Below are 16,991 nucleotides of genomic sequence, written 5' to 3' on the forward strand. Positions count from 1 at the left end.
GAAACTTATTCCAGATACTAAACACAGTGGGAGGGAAGGTGTTGCAGTAATTTATTTTATAATGTTTTTCTGTTATAGAAGCCATGAATTTTGTAATTTCTTTATATTAAATGGCTGTGATATGAAATCACATCTCAGGTTCCTTTATATAAATGAAACAAACATTTTGCAACAGAAAACTGTGGTCTTAACACAGAAGAGTATCACTTGAGTATCACAGGATTTGCCCTCTCCACACAATTAAGTATAACAAGACTTTCACATAATTTACAGATGTTTAATTGAGTATGTTTTTTGCAGCAGTTTTGATATCTACTTACAGTGTTCATGACATTTTGCCAGATTTTCTAGGTCATCTACGTGATAGTAATCGTAGCCCGATGTCCCCAGAACTTCAAATGGTAAATAGCCTATTATTGGAGGTGCCCTAGTTAATACAGAAGTCAATGTTACTTTATTTTACATATAAAAATAAAATGCATCTCATTTTAGTTCATAATTATAATATGGTCTTGAAAATAAAATCCCAACTAAAATTATGAATAGTCAGTGCTGGTTAGTGTATTCTAAAGATTACAACCAGAATACTACTATGTACTACTTTTATAAAGAATAGCACCTGTGATCCAAGAATAGGAACTTCCATTCTAAACTATGTCTAGATGTGAATTCTTCATTGGGTTCTTCAACAGTGCACATTTCCTAAAACAAAAACAAAAAAAATCTCTCAAATCTGCTCTATTCTAATTTAAAAGCTCTTCTGAAATTCAGACTTATCCAAAGTAGGTAGATAAATCTTTAAGTTATTTCAGGCAGTTTTATTATTTATATGTATTTAAAGCATATTGAGTCGGAATCTGATCTCAGTTGCACTAGCTCAAAACTGGCATAACTCAATTGATTTCAATGAGTAATGCTGGTATGAGGTTAATATGAAACCCAATATTCATGACACTGGAACATGAATTGAAATTAGTGGCTTTTGGGGTTATTTTTCAAACTTCAGTGACCTTCAAAAAACTTCTGACATTGTCCTGCACATCGCTGACATTCATAGATGAAAGTAGAGTAGACCAGAAGTCTACATTGTTTGGGATCAAAAGTTTGTTTCTACTTTATTGGTAGAGTCCTATTACTGATAAATGCAGTACAGGCAGTCCCCGGGTTACATGGATCCGACTTACATCGGATCCCTACTTACAAACGGGGTGAGGCAACCCCACACTAGCTGCTTCCCCCCAGCAGACCAGGGAGACGCGAAGCTAGCGCCCCCCCAGCAGACAAGGGAGACGCGGAGCAGCTTTTCTCAGCAGACACCTCAGCTTGAGAATAAAGGATTGAGGGAAGTAAGGTGTGGGAGAATAAAACTGAGCTCTGGAGAAATGTTTGGCTAGAGTTTCCCCTACAATATGTACCAGTTCCGACTTACATACAAATTCAACTTAAGAACAAACCTACAGTCCCTATCTTGTACGTAACCCGGGGACTGCCTGTATACTATTTCTTGCTCTGATTTGTATATAATGCACATCTGTTCCGTCAACTAACCTGACATTTCTTATAATAAACTGCAGGAACTCTATGTGCAGACAAGTTAACCACTCGTTTTTCAGGTTCCATTGTAATTCTTTAGTAAAGTTGCTGCCAGAGGCTCGAACCATAGATCATGTAAGATGGGTAGCTATTTTTGTTGGTTTTGGTTTGGGATCAGACAGAACTTGGTAAAGTCCCTATAATAAGCAAATAGCTACTCTGCACTTAAAAGCTAGCTTTCATCATGCATTTATAGTTGTGCAAAATGTTCCATGTTTACACAAAAAAGTTTTTCCCTCTGTCAATTAACAAGGCTGTCAGTTGGCTAAGGACTAACAGTTGGCTAATGTCTAATAAAATACCTACAGGAGTTGGCCCACTGTCACACTGCAGCAAAAACATCAACATACAAAAATACCACTTTTTGTCAGAAAACTTAATTTTTGGATACTCAATTATACACCATGCAAAGGGAGTCAAAATATGACCTTTCACGCTATTTTGCTTAACAAAATGGCTGTACTTCTCTTTTAAAATATCTGATATACTGATTACTTTAATGTCAAATAAAATAAATACTAGAACAAGTCCCTCTGCAACTCTGCTTAGGGAAGGGAAAATCCTGGCAGACATACTGTACTAATCCAAAGTTAAATCATTTTAACTGTTAACTAATAATTCTGCAATAGTTCTGCAATACACTTAGTATTCATGGAAATTTCAAATGAAGTTGGTCAACACTTAACTCATATGTTGTGTTAAACGTGTAAGGCAAAAATATATTTCACAAAAAAGGTTAATGACAGCTTTCAGTAGCAATATGTAAAGCAGCATAGTCACTCACATTGAAAGTTTCATGATCTGAGCACACAAGATTTACCAATTGTAGTGAACATTTGTTTTCACTAGTGTGGAGGAAAATTCCAAACATACCTTGATAAACTGAGGTGTAGCTAACCTAACTGTAGTGACAAAGCAAATTCTGTCTTCATAGGAAGGCCGATGGGACCGCTGGATAGTTCCTTCATATCCGTTGTGTGCGGAGCTGGAGACTGAAGATGATGGGATGGGTAGAAGATGGAAAGGAGATCGAGTTAGGCTATGGTTAAGCTGGAGATCTTACAGCAGCACAGCTGCACTGATACAGCGGCGCCACTGTAACCTCTAATGCATTTCTACACTAAGCTGATGGGAGAGAGGTCTCTTGTAGATGTAATTAATCCATTCCCAATGAGAGGCAGTAGCTATGTTGGCAGGAGAAGCTCTCCCATATAGGGCTGACCATGCTGGCACTTTGGTCAGGGTAACTTATGCTGCTCAAGGAAGCGGCTAATATTCAAATTTAGTGTCAGAAGTTATACCGACCTAAGAGGTAGTGCAGATCTAACCTTAAGTTACAAAATGTGCAAGGAGGCACAAAGTTGTCAAAACCCTCAACATTGAGCTACTATAAGATATTATACATTTACTATGAATGATGAGTAATGTTACATTTAAATATACATATGATTGAATAGTACTAGTCATACCCAAGTAAGGGACTTCTCTAACAACTAAAATTAGAGTCCAGCTCCTTCAGTACAGACATGGACATCAGATGGCTTTAGGAAACCAACCAAAGCTATAGCGTTGCTTCTGAATATCTATTTTAATTGGACAGATTATTTTTAGACTATCGGTTAACAAATGGTTTTATATTTCTTGGTTTTTTATCTGGTTTTGCCATTTTTAACCCCCAATGAAATTGTGAGGAAAGTATTGCAATAACCTTTTTCTCTTGAATCCTGAGGCAAGGCTTTCTTTTCTAGGCTTTGCATAGCTCAAGATAACATCACCCAGTTTATTAATCGAGCAACTTAGTGGCCAACTGTTCCTCCCACATTAGGTGGGCAATAATTTTTATGGGGGTTGGCCACACCAAGACTTTTCTATGGAGGGGTTATGGGGTCTGGGACAGAGGTTGGGTGCAGAAGAGAGCCCAGGGTAGGGGTTAGGGGTGCAAGAGAGGGAGTGGGGTCTGAGAGCGAGTTTGGGTGAAGGAGAGGACTGGAGTTCAAGGTCTGGTAGGAGGTATGGATGTATGAGAGGATTCTGGCCTGGAAGAAGGATGTAAGAAGAAGTGGAAGGTCTGAGTGGGAGTTGTGACATGGGGTAAGGGAGGAGGGTACAGAGGGTTTGGTTGCGACCTGGGCCAAGAGATTGGGGTCCAGGTCAGGATATGGATGCAGGAGAAAGATTTTGGCCTGGAGAGGGGGCATAAGTGGGGGTGCAGAATCTGGGTGGGAATTGGGGAGAGGGAAAGGCTGCTGTGCCAGAGGCAGGCTGTGGCTGGGAGATGCTAACCTAAGCAGCTCTGGCGAGCACAGTATCGGATAAGACTTCCTCCCCCACAGCAGCCCCAGGCTGCTGGTTGACTGTGCACGTGGCTCTCTGTGCTGCAGGGAGAGGCTTTGTGTGCTTTTGAATTGAGGGTGAGGTCAGGTCGATGGGGTTATATATATAGAGCACCATACCAGCGCCACTCCAGGGGGCTCCACAGCTGTCCTGATGGGTAATAATTAGGTAAAAATCTTGTGATAGCCGTGCACGTGGCGCATGTACAGGCAGTCCCCGGGTTACGTACAAGATAGGGACTGTAGGTTTGTTCTTAAGTTGAATCTGTATGTAAGTCGGAACTGGCGTCCAGATTCAGCCGCTGCTGAAACTGACCGCCAGTTCTGACTTACATACAGATTCAACTTAAGAACCCCAAGCTTCCCCAAGTCAGCTGCTGCTGAAACTGATCAGCTGCTGATTCCAGGAAGCCTGGGGCAGAGCAACTCTGCCTCGGGCTTCCTGTAGTCAGTGCTGGTCAGTTTCAGCAGCGGCTGACTTGGGGACGCCTGGGGCAGAGCAACTGGGGTGCTGCTGGGTTGCTCCAGCAGCACCGCTCCTCGGCGCTACTGGACCAACCCAGCAGCACCCCAGCTGCTCTGCCCCAGGCGTCCTGATTCAGCCACTGCTGAAACTGACCAGCAGCGGCTGAATCAGGACCTGGGGCAGAGCAGCTGGGGTGCTGCCGGGTTGGTCCAGTAGTGCCCAGAGCGGCGCTGCAGGACCAATCGGCAGTGCTCCAGCTGCTCTGCCCCAGGGTCCAAAACGAAAGCCTGGTCTGCTGGGGGGGGGGGGCACACTAGCTGCGCCCCCACCCCCAGCAGACCAGGGACACGGGGAGCAGAGCCGCAGCGGCAGCGGGGTGCCACGCCTCTGAGGCTTTGCTCTGGCAAAGTCTCAGAGGCACGGGACCCCGCCGCTGCTGCGGCTTCAGTCCCGGTGCCTGTGGTCTGCTGGGGACGGTCCAGACCACAGGCACTGGGACTGAAGCGGCAGCAGCGGCGGTTCCCCGCGCTTCTGAGGCTTTGCTCTGGCAAAGCCTCAGAAGCGCGGGAACCTGCCCAGTGCCCCTGGTCTGCTGGAGACGGTCTCCAGCAGACCAGGGGCACCAGAGCAGCTTACGAACGGGGCTTTCTCGCCCCGGAGCTCGCAGGTAGCAATCCGCCATCTCGACCTCCTGGGCGAGAAAGCCCCATTCATAAGTGCGGATCCAACATAAGTCGGATCCGCGTAAGTCGGGGACTGCCTGTACACACCTAACTGGAATTGAATGAGAAACCACTTGAAGAAGGATTGATAAATTCTATAGCATACAGGACTTTTCTATCTCCTGTACTGTGTTCTAAATGCAGAGCATTTGTAACATCGTATTTGCTTTTAAAGTGTATAACAATTTAAGCAGCAGCAGCATTTATTTTTTGAAAGCTCAATTGATCTTTCCTGATACCATATAAAGATTGTTGTGATTTTATTCTGAGTGTTATATGATAGATAACTCTTCATTAAAACCCAGGACTGAGAGTAAGGTGGCATGTTCTATTCTGAAGCCAATGACAGCGGCAGGTATTCAGTGACTTTAAAAAACTCAAATTAATTGTGAAGTACCTAAATATGGATTAAGGCCCTTAAAAATACTGGACTAAATTTCTCCTTATCTCAGGTCTTCTCTAGTGTAAAATGGTTCTTAAATGTTATATAAGCATTAACTCTCTTTATTGGAAGACATGTCAGAGGGATAGCTATGCTAGTCGGTAACTTAAAAAAAAAAAACTTTAAAAATGAGTTGTGTATATATAGTATCATGAGCTTTAGTGAGCACAATCTACTTCTTCAGATGAGTGGAGCAAAACACTCTTCACTTTTGTTCCACTCATCTGGAGAAATGGGTTGTGCCTATGAAAGCTCATTATACTATATATTTGGTTAATCTCTGTGGTGGAGTCAGAGAGTTGCAAGGTACTATTTTATTTTACTTTCATCTACTCAAACATTACTGTCTACAACACAATGCCAAATATAAAGTAGTATTTTTTTCCTAAGTAAAGTACTTTACAACCTGTATGATGGTCCAGCATCTTTAAAAAATAAATACAAATATCACAAATGATTCTTAATCTGTAAACTTTTGGAAAATGCCTTTAATTATGGCCACATCTCAGTGAAGTATTTCTTACCATTATTCAAAGACTTGAAATTTCCTATAAACCTTACATATTCATATGTAGGTGGTTCTTTTGGGTCTATTGTTCCTCGCAGCATATGGCAACAAAATTCTAGTTGATTTTTTGCTGAAACAATATAATGAAAAGGCGGTTTATGTGAGAAAGCATACATCAGAGATTTTAGATAAAAGCAATAATAATTAGAATACATATTTCATAAAAGACAAAATAGGGGAGGTAACGTTTTTATTGGGCCAACCTCTGATAATAGAAGCTACAAACTTCTGAGATACACAGAGAGTGAAAAAAATTCAGTCTCTGAACTAAATACAAGTTGGGATAGATTGTTATTTAACAGCAAGCACTCAGATTAAAAGATTGTTAAACATATTAACGTAATGATCCAGTGTTTGTTTCATCAATGGAGAGTGGAGGAGGGACCATTAATTTCTTTAATGAAAAAAATACAATGAAATTCTCAACAATTATTATAATCATCACAGACTTCCTACCACCAAAAGGACAGTGTGACCAAACCAGCAGACAAAGGGGAAGGAATAGTCATCATGTTTAATGATTACAGTGTCAATGAGGCCAGCTTACTATTTAACAGCAAGCAGCTTGTCTAAACAATAGGAAGAGCCATTAGTACTAGCATGGCTCCCCAATATACCAATCTTCTCATGGGCCCATTCAAAGAAGAGTATCTGAAAAAAATGGATGACAAAACAAACAATATACCGGAGACACAGATATATCAATGATATTTTCATTCTCTGGTCAGAAGACCCAAACTCACCCATAATTTTCACCATGACGTCAACAAGGACTTCCCATCGATCAAACTAACTCTAAAGCACTTCCACACCAACATCAGCTTCTTGGACACCAGGGTCAGATTCAACAATGGAATCCTATTAACAGCTATCCACAAGAAACCCACCACATTTATCTCCAAAGATCTAGAAACAACTCTAGACTCACCAAAAAATGTGTTATTTACTGCTAGGTGCTCAGATACCACAGACCTTGCTCTAAAGAGAAAGGTGGCAATACCTACCTAAATACACTTAAAACTGCCTTCATTAAACAGCGACACACTATCAGATAAGTAAATCACATCAAAGAGTCATTCAAATCCCCCAAGAGAACCTGATTCAATACAACAAAAAAAACAACCGAACAAAAACATACCCAGTGACCACACACACTAGCTCTCACCTACCACACTCTCCCATGAGAATGAGAAGGGGGTACTATCCAGGCAATTACATTTCTAGTTGCTAGGGACAATATCCTGAACAAAATCTTTCCAGAACACTCACTTCTGACCTTCAAACAATCCCCCAATTTCATCAAACTCATCATCTGAAGCAAGCTCCACACAAACCTGGAGACACCACTTCAAACTGGCACCAGACTGCCAGAATAATGGATGCAGAACCTTGAAACATAGCACTTCTACAATGATCAACACCTCCCCACAATGTAATTTTCAAAATTCATGGAACAAACATGCTTATCACAAACATTAGGTACACCATGATCACACGTCTCAATAATAACTTTGTAGGTGAAACCAGATATCACTATGATCTCAATATGAACTCGCACAGAAAAAAGATATATATAAAAATAAAATTATTACCTGTATGCAAATACTTTTCACAAAGTATTCAGTCCCTATCTTATCTTCAACACTCATCCTCAACAGAAACCTGCATAGCACCTTCAAAACCGAGCCTGGGAAGTTAAATTCATAAATCTGCTAGAAACCAAAAACTATGGCTGCAATATGGACGCTAAAGGGCTCATTACAACAATTTGTATCACACCTCAGCACCTGCTCTCCCTAATCACCTTTTTCATACCTGCTATGCATAAAAATATCTCCACAATTGCAGATTTCTTTTTAAGTGGCTTCCTACAACATGCCTTATCCCTTTCCATTATGCTTAGCAATCTGTCCCAACTTGTACAGTAAACTCCAATAGTCCGGCACCCAATTGTCCGGCACTCCCGATAGCCCGGCATCAAAATGGCAAGCGCTCCTGATGGAACCGGGACGGAACCTGGAACTGCTCAAGTCAGCCACTCTCACGTGTGTTACAGCAGGGAGGGGAGGTGTTTGTTTGGCTCTGGGAAAGGGGAGGGGAGAGGAGGGAGATTGGGTTACGCACAGCGCCTCCGGGACCCGAGCATAAGGTTGGGGGGGAGGGGAGGAGCGGGATCGGGTTACAGCAAGGAGGGGAGATGTTTGGCTCTGGGGAAGTGGAGGGGGATTGGGTTATGCATGGTGTTTACTGAAAAGCCGGCAACTCAGCGCATGTGCCCCAGTGCCTGGAGGGAGACGCGCGGCTGTACCGGCGGGTCCGGGACCTGAGCATAAGTGGGGGGGGGGGAGGAGGAGGGTGGAGAGGGATTGGGTTGGGAGTATGCAGTACATCCTGAAACTCCGGCATATCTAATAATCCAGCACCACCTAGGTCCCAAAGGTGCCGGATTATCAGAAGTCTACTGTATTTAGCTCAAGCACTCGGATTTCCTTTGATAGGACAGAAGAAAAGATTGATATGGCTCAAAAGCTAGAACTTTCCATTGACAAAAGTTGGTCCAATAAAAGATAATATTTGACCTACTTTGTGTGTCTCATTCTGGGACCAACATGGCTGCAATATTACTGCAAACATAATATTGAATAAAGAATTTACTCTAAACATTGCAATGAAAAAAAATGGCTTTGACATTTTATTTTTTCCAACAAGGGGAATTAATGCAAATAGTGGAGCGAAAATCACGGGATATGTGTTTGGGAGGGCTCAACAGCACTCAGTCGCCATATTACAGCTTTACAGAATCCACAGAAGAGTAGAACTCTTACGAGGGAAGTTTCCATGAACAGCTGCCTAATGGGAAGTGCCTGCAAGTACAACTCCAATGGTAATAAGGTCTTTATCTTCTCTGGCTGCTATGATTATTGACAATAAGTTATAAACAAGCATTTCTAAAACAAAGGGAAACTATTTATGATTTGCAGTGTTATTCCGGTCACTGGAAATTTTTAAAATAAAGTATTGATTCACTTCAGAGAATAAAAAGAACACGAGTTTTCCTTTTCCTTTAAGACATACAAGTTTCACCCTGAAATTCCATATGCATTTATTTCTTCTGAAACTGGGTTGCCCATATAAAAGACTATGATAAGAGTTAACTATCTTACATATTTTTTAGCAATAAACTTACATTTTAAATATTCTTGGGTCAATGAATCACTTTCCAGAAGATGAGTAGACAGTATTTTATAAACCTCTGAATGTTCCCCCTCTGGGATAAAATTAAATATACTCTGATCCACAAGATCAGACTGCAAAAGAAAAAAAATCAGAAATATTTTAAGACAAGACATGACATCTTTTCAAAGCCCATTATTTTAACATAAAGCAATTAAAGAGGTCTAGAATGAGGAAACAACCATACAAAAATAGAGATTTAGCAAAACCATTTTCTGAGTCACAAAATATCATTTTGCAAGAAGACAGGTTTCAGAGGGGTAGCTGTGTTAGTCTGTTTCAGCAAAAACAACAAGTCCGGTGGCGCTTTAAAGACTAACAGATCTATAAAGGCACAAGCTTTCGTGAAATACAAGGAAGTGAGTTGAATCTCACGAAAGCTTATGCCCGAATAAATCTGTTAAGCTAGGTCTACACTATAGCTTTTTCCAACTGTTTTTCTGGAAGAGGCTTTTCCACCATTTGACCCAGTCTAGGCGGAAAAGACTCCTCTTTCAGAAGAGCCCTTATTCCTCGTAGAACGAGGTATACAGGGCTCCCCGAAAGAGCGCGTTTGCTCTTCCACAAAAAAAAAGTGGAAGAGCAAACGTGTTCCCTGGACATGGCGGAGTGTAGACGTACCCCGAGTGTTTAAAGTGCCATCCTTCTTGATTTTGCAAGACGTGAACAGCTCTTGATTGCACTGATTTGTGACACTATTGGAGAGTTTGCTCACTTGTGCAGTAACTGGAGCACTTTCGAATGTGTCTCCCTGTGGGTGTTCCATGTTTAGGTTTGCCTGAACCCTGAAAAAGTTTTTTTAGTAGCATTGCCCATTCAGCCCATACATGTGCTGCACATGTACATGCTCTGTACTAAGAGTATATGGGGTTATGTGGCTCCTTCACTACCACCAAAGTCCCACTGAAGCAGAGTGGAAGGAAGTTCGATAGTGGAACACCCACAGAGAGACATATCTTTAAGAACTCCAGTTACTGAACCTCTCCTCCAAGTAGTGTTCCTATGGGTGTTCTACTTCAGGTGACTTCCAAGCAATAAGCCCGTTAAGGAGGCAGGAGATTGGAACAGAAGAAAACTGCATTGCCTCCAGCGGCATGATGATTAGAAACCATAAACAGAGGACCGAGTTCCCATACTGCAGATGTCTGCAACTGGTACATATTTAAATAAGACTACATATGTAGATGGTGCTCTTGTGGAATATGCTATCAATGTGAGTTTGTCGTAACAGATTATAATACATCCAGAGAGCCATATTGATAACCTCTGTTTTGAGATGACCAAACCCTTGTTTCTGTTTGCAGTGAATACACACTCTAAGAGATCTTCTAAATGTTTTGATTGGCTCTCTAGACAAAGTAATGCCCTCCTGACATCTAAGGTATGGAATATAGCTTTTTGACTAGTCCAATGTTGTTTTGGGGGAGGGGAGAATGACAGATGAATGGTTTAATTAATATGAAACTGTGAGGACACCATAGGTAAAAATCTTGGATGGGCCTACAGTGACACTGTCTCTGGTGAACACCATAAATGGGGGAATCTGCCATTAAAACCCCCCATTTCTCAAACCCTTTGTGCAAAAGTGATAGCGCTCTTCTTGAGAGCCATCAAGGAGCCATGCTTGGAACCTCAGAATCTGCAGGCTGGGGTGAAGTGTTTGACTGGCATGATGAGTCAGAAGACTATGAATAAATCATAGAATGCTAGAACTGGACGGGACCTCGAGAGATCATTAATTCCAGTTCCCTGCCCTCATGGCAGAAGCAAGCACCATCTAGAAAAATTCAGCAACTATAGGACTTGAATATACGTTACTGATTGTTGAGAAGATCACCCATAGTTATCATTTCCACCTCCGTTTCAGTCCAGGGCTCTGGAGGGCATGTGGCCTGCTGACAGAGTCCTTCCCTCCCCAGTTCTGTGGAAGTCACCACAGAAAGCATAAATGTGAGTGTGATTAGATAGGGATACCAAATTTTATCTTGGCCACTTAGGTGCAATCAGTACAACTCTGGACTGATCTTGTTGAGAAACCTGAACAATAAAGTTGTCGCTGAATGTGTACAAAGAAGCCTCTGTTTTTGGGATAAGAAATGCATCTCCTAGGAACTGGGGATCACCGCCCAATAACAGAAGCACCATTTGAACCAAAGAGAGCCTAGCATTCATGAATAATATAACAAAAAGTGACCACTAGAAGAGGAAGTTATTAACTGCTAACTACATAGTAATAAAATGCTATTTAAATGATTTACTTGAAGGAAATGAAAATAAAAGGATCAGATGTTCTAACAACTATAAACCCTATATGATAATTATAGAATACTAGGGTAATCAAGCACAAATTAGAGTCCATCTCTGGCTGAAGGCAGTTTGGAAGGGACCACATAGTGCCATATAGCCTTGGCATGGGACAAAAGGATGTGTGGGACTCATGCAAAGGCATGGGTGAAAAAAATCTCCAATCAAGGGTGCAGATGTACCTGAAGTAAAGCATCAACAGGGACATTACTTTAACAAGGACATAAACATTGCTGTAAACACAACAGACACAAATGTAAAAGCATACTGGGACCTACGGTCTTTCCTGGGATCTGACAATGTCAAATAGAGATGCAAATACTTCAAATCAATTGTCAAATTGTGTACTAATGATTTAAAATATCAGTACACATTTTTGCCTCTTGATGGCACTGAAGATCTAAAATCTTCATCTTGAAAAACAAAAATATAGGTGAGACATGGTAGGTGAGGTATCTTTTATTGGACCAACTTTTGTTGATGGAAGGTAAAAGCTTTCAAGTTTCACAGAGCTCTTCTTAGATAACAACAAAGTATTATTGATACCATTTATATACACAAAAACATGAACCAAATCTCCAAAGAAACCATCTACAGAAAATTTACTAAAGAAAAAACTAAACTTAAAAGTTGTCCCTTTGAAATCAGTATTTTGGACTCGAGCTAATGTTAATTTTGTTTATCTGCAAAACTGAATCATTTTTTTTTTTTATTTTAAGACAAGTTTTCATTCTAGTACTATTCACACTTAAGGTTAAATTTCTGCCTTGCAGAACTATTGGTAAGAAAGTTCTAGTCAATGTCTATTTTATAGGCATTTATTAATCAGATTCAGTCTGTGACAGATACTTTCCTCTTCAGAGGGGTAGCCATGTTAGTCTGAATCTGCAAAAGTGGCGAGGAGTCCTGTGGCACCTTATAGACTAACCGAAGTGTTGGAGCATAAGCTTTCGTGGGCAAAGACCCACTTCATCAGATGCACTGATAGTTAGGAAGTGGGTCTTTGCCCACAAAAACTTATGCTCCAACACTTTGGTTAGTCTATAAGGTGCCACAGGACTCCTCGCCGCTTTTCCTCTTCAAGTTTATCATTGATAAAAAAATGTTAGGTAAACACTGTTCTTGCTTTAAAATACTATTCACTTTGGTTTCGGAAGAGTCACACTCCCAAGTGATGCCTACACTAGAATGGACTAGAGAGTAAATACATCAATCACACTAGCAGTCCAAATAAAGATGAATGAGATGCAGTACAAATTTGACATATCAGAGTTAGCCCAGTCAAGAAGTAACAACACATTTGTTCCTAGTGAATCCCAAGGTTAGGAAGTGCCCAGGGTGACTAAAGATTAATGGACAGTAATTTCAAGAGTATCAAACATGCTTCTCTTTAGCAGTGTCAGCTGAGGAGTAATAGAGTAACAGTACAGTGGCCTCTGAGGAGAATGTGTATTCCACCTTTCCAACTAAGGAGATTAAGTAAACATGGAGGGAGGTGTTTTTGAGGAAAAACAGAGGTTTCAGGATAGAATATACATTGTCTGTGCAACAAGTGTTTTGAGAGGTAGCAAAACCTAGCTATAGACTAATTCTGATATCTTACTGGAAGTAGTTCATACTTACTGGCAAATGTTCAAGTAAGGGAGTTACACTTTCAGACACATATATTATACTTCCATCTGTCATGATTGCTAAAAAAAAGCCATCAAGAGCCTGAAATTAAACATAATGGGCATAAATAAAAAGGAACAGTATAATGCGCATGACAAATCAAAAATCTATATTTAACGTAAAAATGACAGCTAGATTGTCCTAATTTTACTTTAAAACAAAATGAGAGCATGTATTATCACTAACACCTTTGAATACCATTTGTACTATATCAGCTTTACCATTATAATTTTTTACATTGTTCTGTTCTCAAAAAGCCATCTATAATTTACAATACTTCTGTTAGGCGACAGATCAAAGTATTGGTAGGTTTGCTTCCCTCTTCTCCCACCCTGAATCTATTAGAATTCTAGTCTTTAAAAAGGAACATGGAATGACAAGAAAGTAAGGTAGTGCTAAAAGAGAAAATGGAGACTGAAAAAGGAGAAAATAATAACAGGCACAGTAAATTGGAGAGAGGGAAGAGAAAAAAGGATTAAGGGTAGAAAGAGAAGGAGAAAATGACAGATTTCATTTATTAAAATCTTTAATGTTCTAATTCCTTCCTAAAGAAACAGTAGAAAACAATCTCCAGCTCAGATAAAAATTAAAAAATGGGAGGTCATGGGTTTTAATAAAATTTACCTGTGGCTGCATTAAGTAGTGTTTTAAAATTGTGTAAACTTTAGCATTTCGAATGAAGAGCATAATTCTGCCATCCTCATTATTTTGAGTGGTATCTGACTACCTAAAATAATAGTAGTAGTCACACTGACTTCAATGGAAATCCTTAAACTTGCATGGTACAATACCATTTAAGGAGAACAGAAATGCAGAGTGATGAAGAAGCAAATTTAATACCACTAGCTGATATACTAGAACCCTTTTCCCCTTCCCTGAGTCAAAAGGGAGATCCTGGACCATGACTTGCATATGCTGAACTTACTGTCCCCTTTATCAGCACCCAAGCCTCAATGATGGTGTTACTGAGCTCAGTTGGCAAGGTCAATAGCACAGGAGTTGAAGCAAGTGGGGCCAGGACAACAGGGGAAGGGACTATCTCCCCCTGAGTAGGCCCCCCTCTTCCTGGCTCCCTCACATTGCCCCAAGCTGCCCCCATAAGCTCCACCCAGTGGGTTTCAGAGGTGAGGTCCACCTACTGAGCTGGGCACAACAGGGGAGCCATTCTCTGAACCTGAACAGGATTGCTGGATGTTGCAAAGGAAAGATGAAAGGGAAATAAGACTGAGCAGGGTTCAATGATGCTGGGGAGCAAGTGCTCTACTGGGATTCAGAGGCACCTAATACTTCTCTTTGCTGCACAAAGAGACAGTCAGTTCAGATGTGCTCCTTAATCCAGGAAATCCTAACAGGACACCACAAAAGACTCCTTCAAGCTTCCAGCAGCAATTTGATGGAGTCTTAGGGTATGTCTAGATTACATGCCTCTGCCGACAGAGGCACGTAAAATAGGCTACCCGACATAGTCAATGAAGCCGGGATTTAAATATCCCCGGCTTCATTAAAATAATAATGGCCGCCATGCTGTGCCGGCTCAGCTGATCATTGGCACAGCACGTGAGTCAAGATGCGAATTGGTCGACAAGGGAAGCCTTTGTTGACGGCTCCTATAAACCTCGTTTCACAAAAGGGAGGATTGTGGGGGTCAGGGAGCAGGTTGGAAAGAGAGAGGTGATGAGATTCCCCCCCCTTCCCCCAAGAGGTGAGAATGATTAAGGAAATGATGATGAACTATACTGTACAATTTATTGCCAGATAATCCCAAATATTTTAAGTAAAAGTTGTGGCCTAATTAAGCCACATACAGTACCTCCTAACTTCTTTCAATAGGGCTGAACAAAAGATGATCTACAACTGGACTCTATCCTTGCCTCTTCCACAGAGTTCCTAAATGTTGCTTAAACCAGATTTTTCACAGGTTTCTGGGCACTCAACTTGAGATCCTGAGGCTGATCTGCAGACACATTGAGCACTCTCAATCTCAACAGAAGTCCATGGAAGTTGTGCTTTGAATGTATGAAGTGGTGTCCTATGATCAGCATTCTGAAAAATCAGGCCTTTAATGCTTCAAATTGTAAACCTAGGATTAATTTATACTTTTCTTGCCAGTATTGCCCCTCTTGGCCTAAGGGGTCGGGCTTCACATATGTGTTCCCCCTATGAGGGGAAATTGAGGATTTAAATCAGAAATGTCTTTGTGTAAATACAAAATTGCAGGGAAATTCTGTTTCCCTTGAACACCATTGAAAAACAGAAATTTCCCTGCTTATAGTTTCCTAGTCTGTCCCTGTCGCTAGCTCTGTGGTCCAAGGAGCTTTGTGAGTCTGCTCCCTCTCAGGGTCAAGCTCTCAAGTGCTTCCCTTGCTTTCTGCTGGCTCTCTCCCAGCTCTCTGAATTTCTGTACAAAATATTTTAGCTCCATAAGTGCTTGCTATAGCTCATCTATTAAAAAGCTCCAAGTCTGACAAAACTTTTCTGAAGAGGAAGAAGTATGGCCTAGTGAATAGAGCACTGGACTGTGACTCAGGAGAACTAGGTTCTATTCCCAGCTTTGTCACTCTCCAGCTTGGTGACCTTGTGTCAGTTACTTCCTCACTTTGTATTTCAGTATCTCCATCTGTAAAAATAGATGCAATTACATTTACCTCTTTTGTATGTACTTTGAGCTTTACTGACGAAAAGAACTATGTAAGAGAAAATAATTTATATAAGAATATATAAGGTGATATTTTGCATGAGTCTTGTCAAACCTGATGCTCTGAAGCGCTCTGATACTATACAGGTAAGCACCACAGAAAAGCCTATAAGGACATTAATAATTTAGTCTTCTGAGCAGAGTTTGACTAGTGTGCAGAAACAAGGTCCAAGCCTATATATTGAACAATGAGGGGAAAATAAAACAAAATATTGAATATCTGCACATAAAAGTGAGCACTGCCCATTCTATGCACTAAGTAATATCTAATGATGTAATTAAGGACCAGATTAAAATGAATATGCACTTTGAATTAAAGTTGCACAAGCAATATTAATGAATTTCCTAACTGCTGAGCACTTGACTTTGTAACCTTAATAATCTGCATTTTAATATAGTTTTAGTGGGTAATATGCAGATACACAAAGTACATTTTTATTATGCATACTCTTTTCACAAGTCATAGCCATACAGTCAATCAAGAAGATAGTATTTTTAACAGCTTTGGTAACTAGCAATTAGTTTAAGCTTAAAAAACACTGCCATGAAGGCACCAGTTGACTTTGCCTAGATGCACAGTTACATCTTTTTTAAAAATTATTTCGAATTATAGTGATTAAAATATTTTATTCCTTTTTAAAGTAGTTTTCTTAAACTTAATAGCACACTTTTGTATTTATAGTATAATCAATTTAGTTATAATTACATTTTAAAGATTATTTGTAGATACCTAAGTAGATAGTGTTGCAAATAAAATATGGATTTGAAAAGAAATACCATTAAGTCAAAAGATTCTATCACCACACAGTGGTGGTTTGCTAAGAATTCTCTCTTTCCAAAAAGAGAATAAAATAATCATGTACCTCCAACATTAACTGTGTGAACTCTTCATTACTAAGGAATGTAGGTTTCCAGTCCTGTCGAATTTCACTGGCATCTGACTGTGCAGTGATTTCTGTAATT

At 40.5% G+C, this 16,991-nt stretch overlaps 1 protein-coding gene across 5 annotated transcripts in view; it reads right to left on the reverse strand.

The window, feature by feature from the left end:
* The window catches only part of CLOCK (clock circadian regulator), a 103,909-nt gene that overhangs the window by 17,329 nt on the left and 69,589 nt on the right, over positions 1-16,991 (reverse strand). For all 5 annotated transcript variants that reach the window (XM_006113488.5, XM_014568699.4, XM_075930395.2 and 2 more), the window contains 7 exons: positions 16,892-16,983; positions 13,286-13,375; positions 9,312-9,432; positions 6,081-6,194; positions 2,467-2,585; positions 620-702; positions 321-427 (listed from right to left, as the gene is read on the reverse strand). In XM_006113488.5, the coding sequence (XP_006113550.1) occupies positions 321-427; positions 620-702; positions 2,467-2,585; positions 6,081-6,194; positions 9,312-9,432; positions 13,286-13,375; positions 16,892-16,983 (726 nt within the window). The remainder of the gene's footprint in view (positions 1-320; positions 428-619; positions 703-2,466; positions 2,586-6,080; positions 6,195-9,311; positions 9,433-13,285; positions 13,376-16,891; positions 16,984-16,991) is intronic.

The sequence above is a fragment of the Pelodiscus sinensis genome, chromosome 4, assembly GCF_052426305.1.
Source record: "Pelodiscus sinensis isolate ZL-2025 chromosome 4, ASM5242630v1, whole genome shotgun sequence".
Classification (NCBI taxonomy): domain Eukaryota; kingdom Metazoa; phylum Chordata; order Testudines; family Trionychidae; genus Pelodiscus; species Pelodiscus sinensis.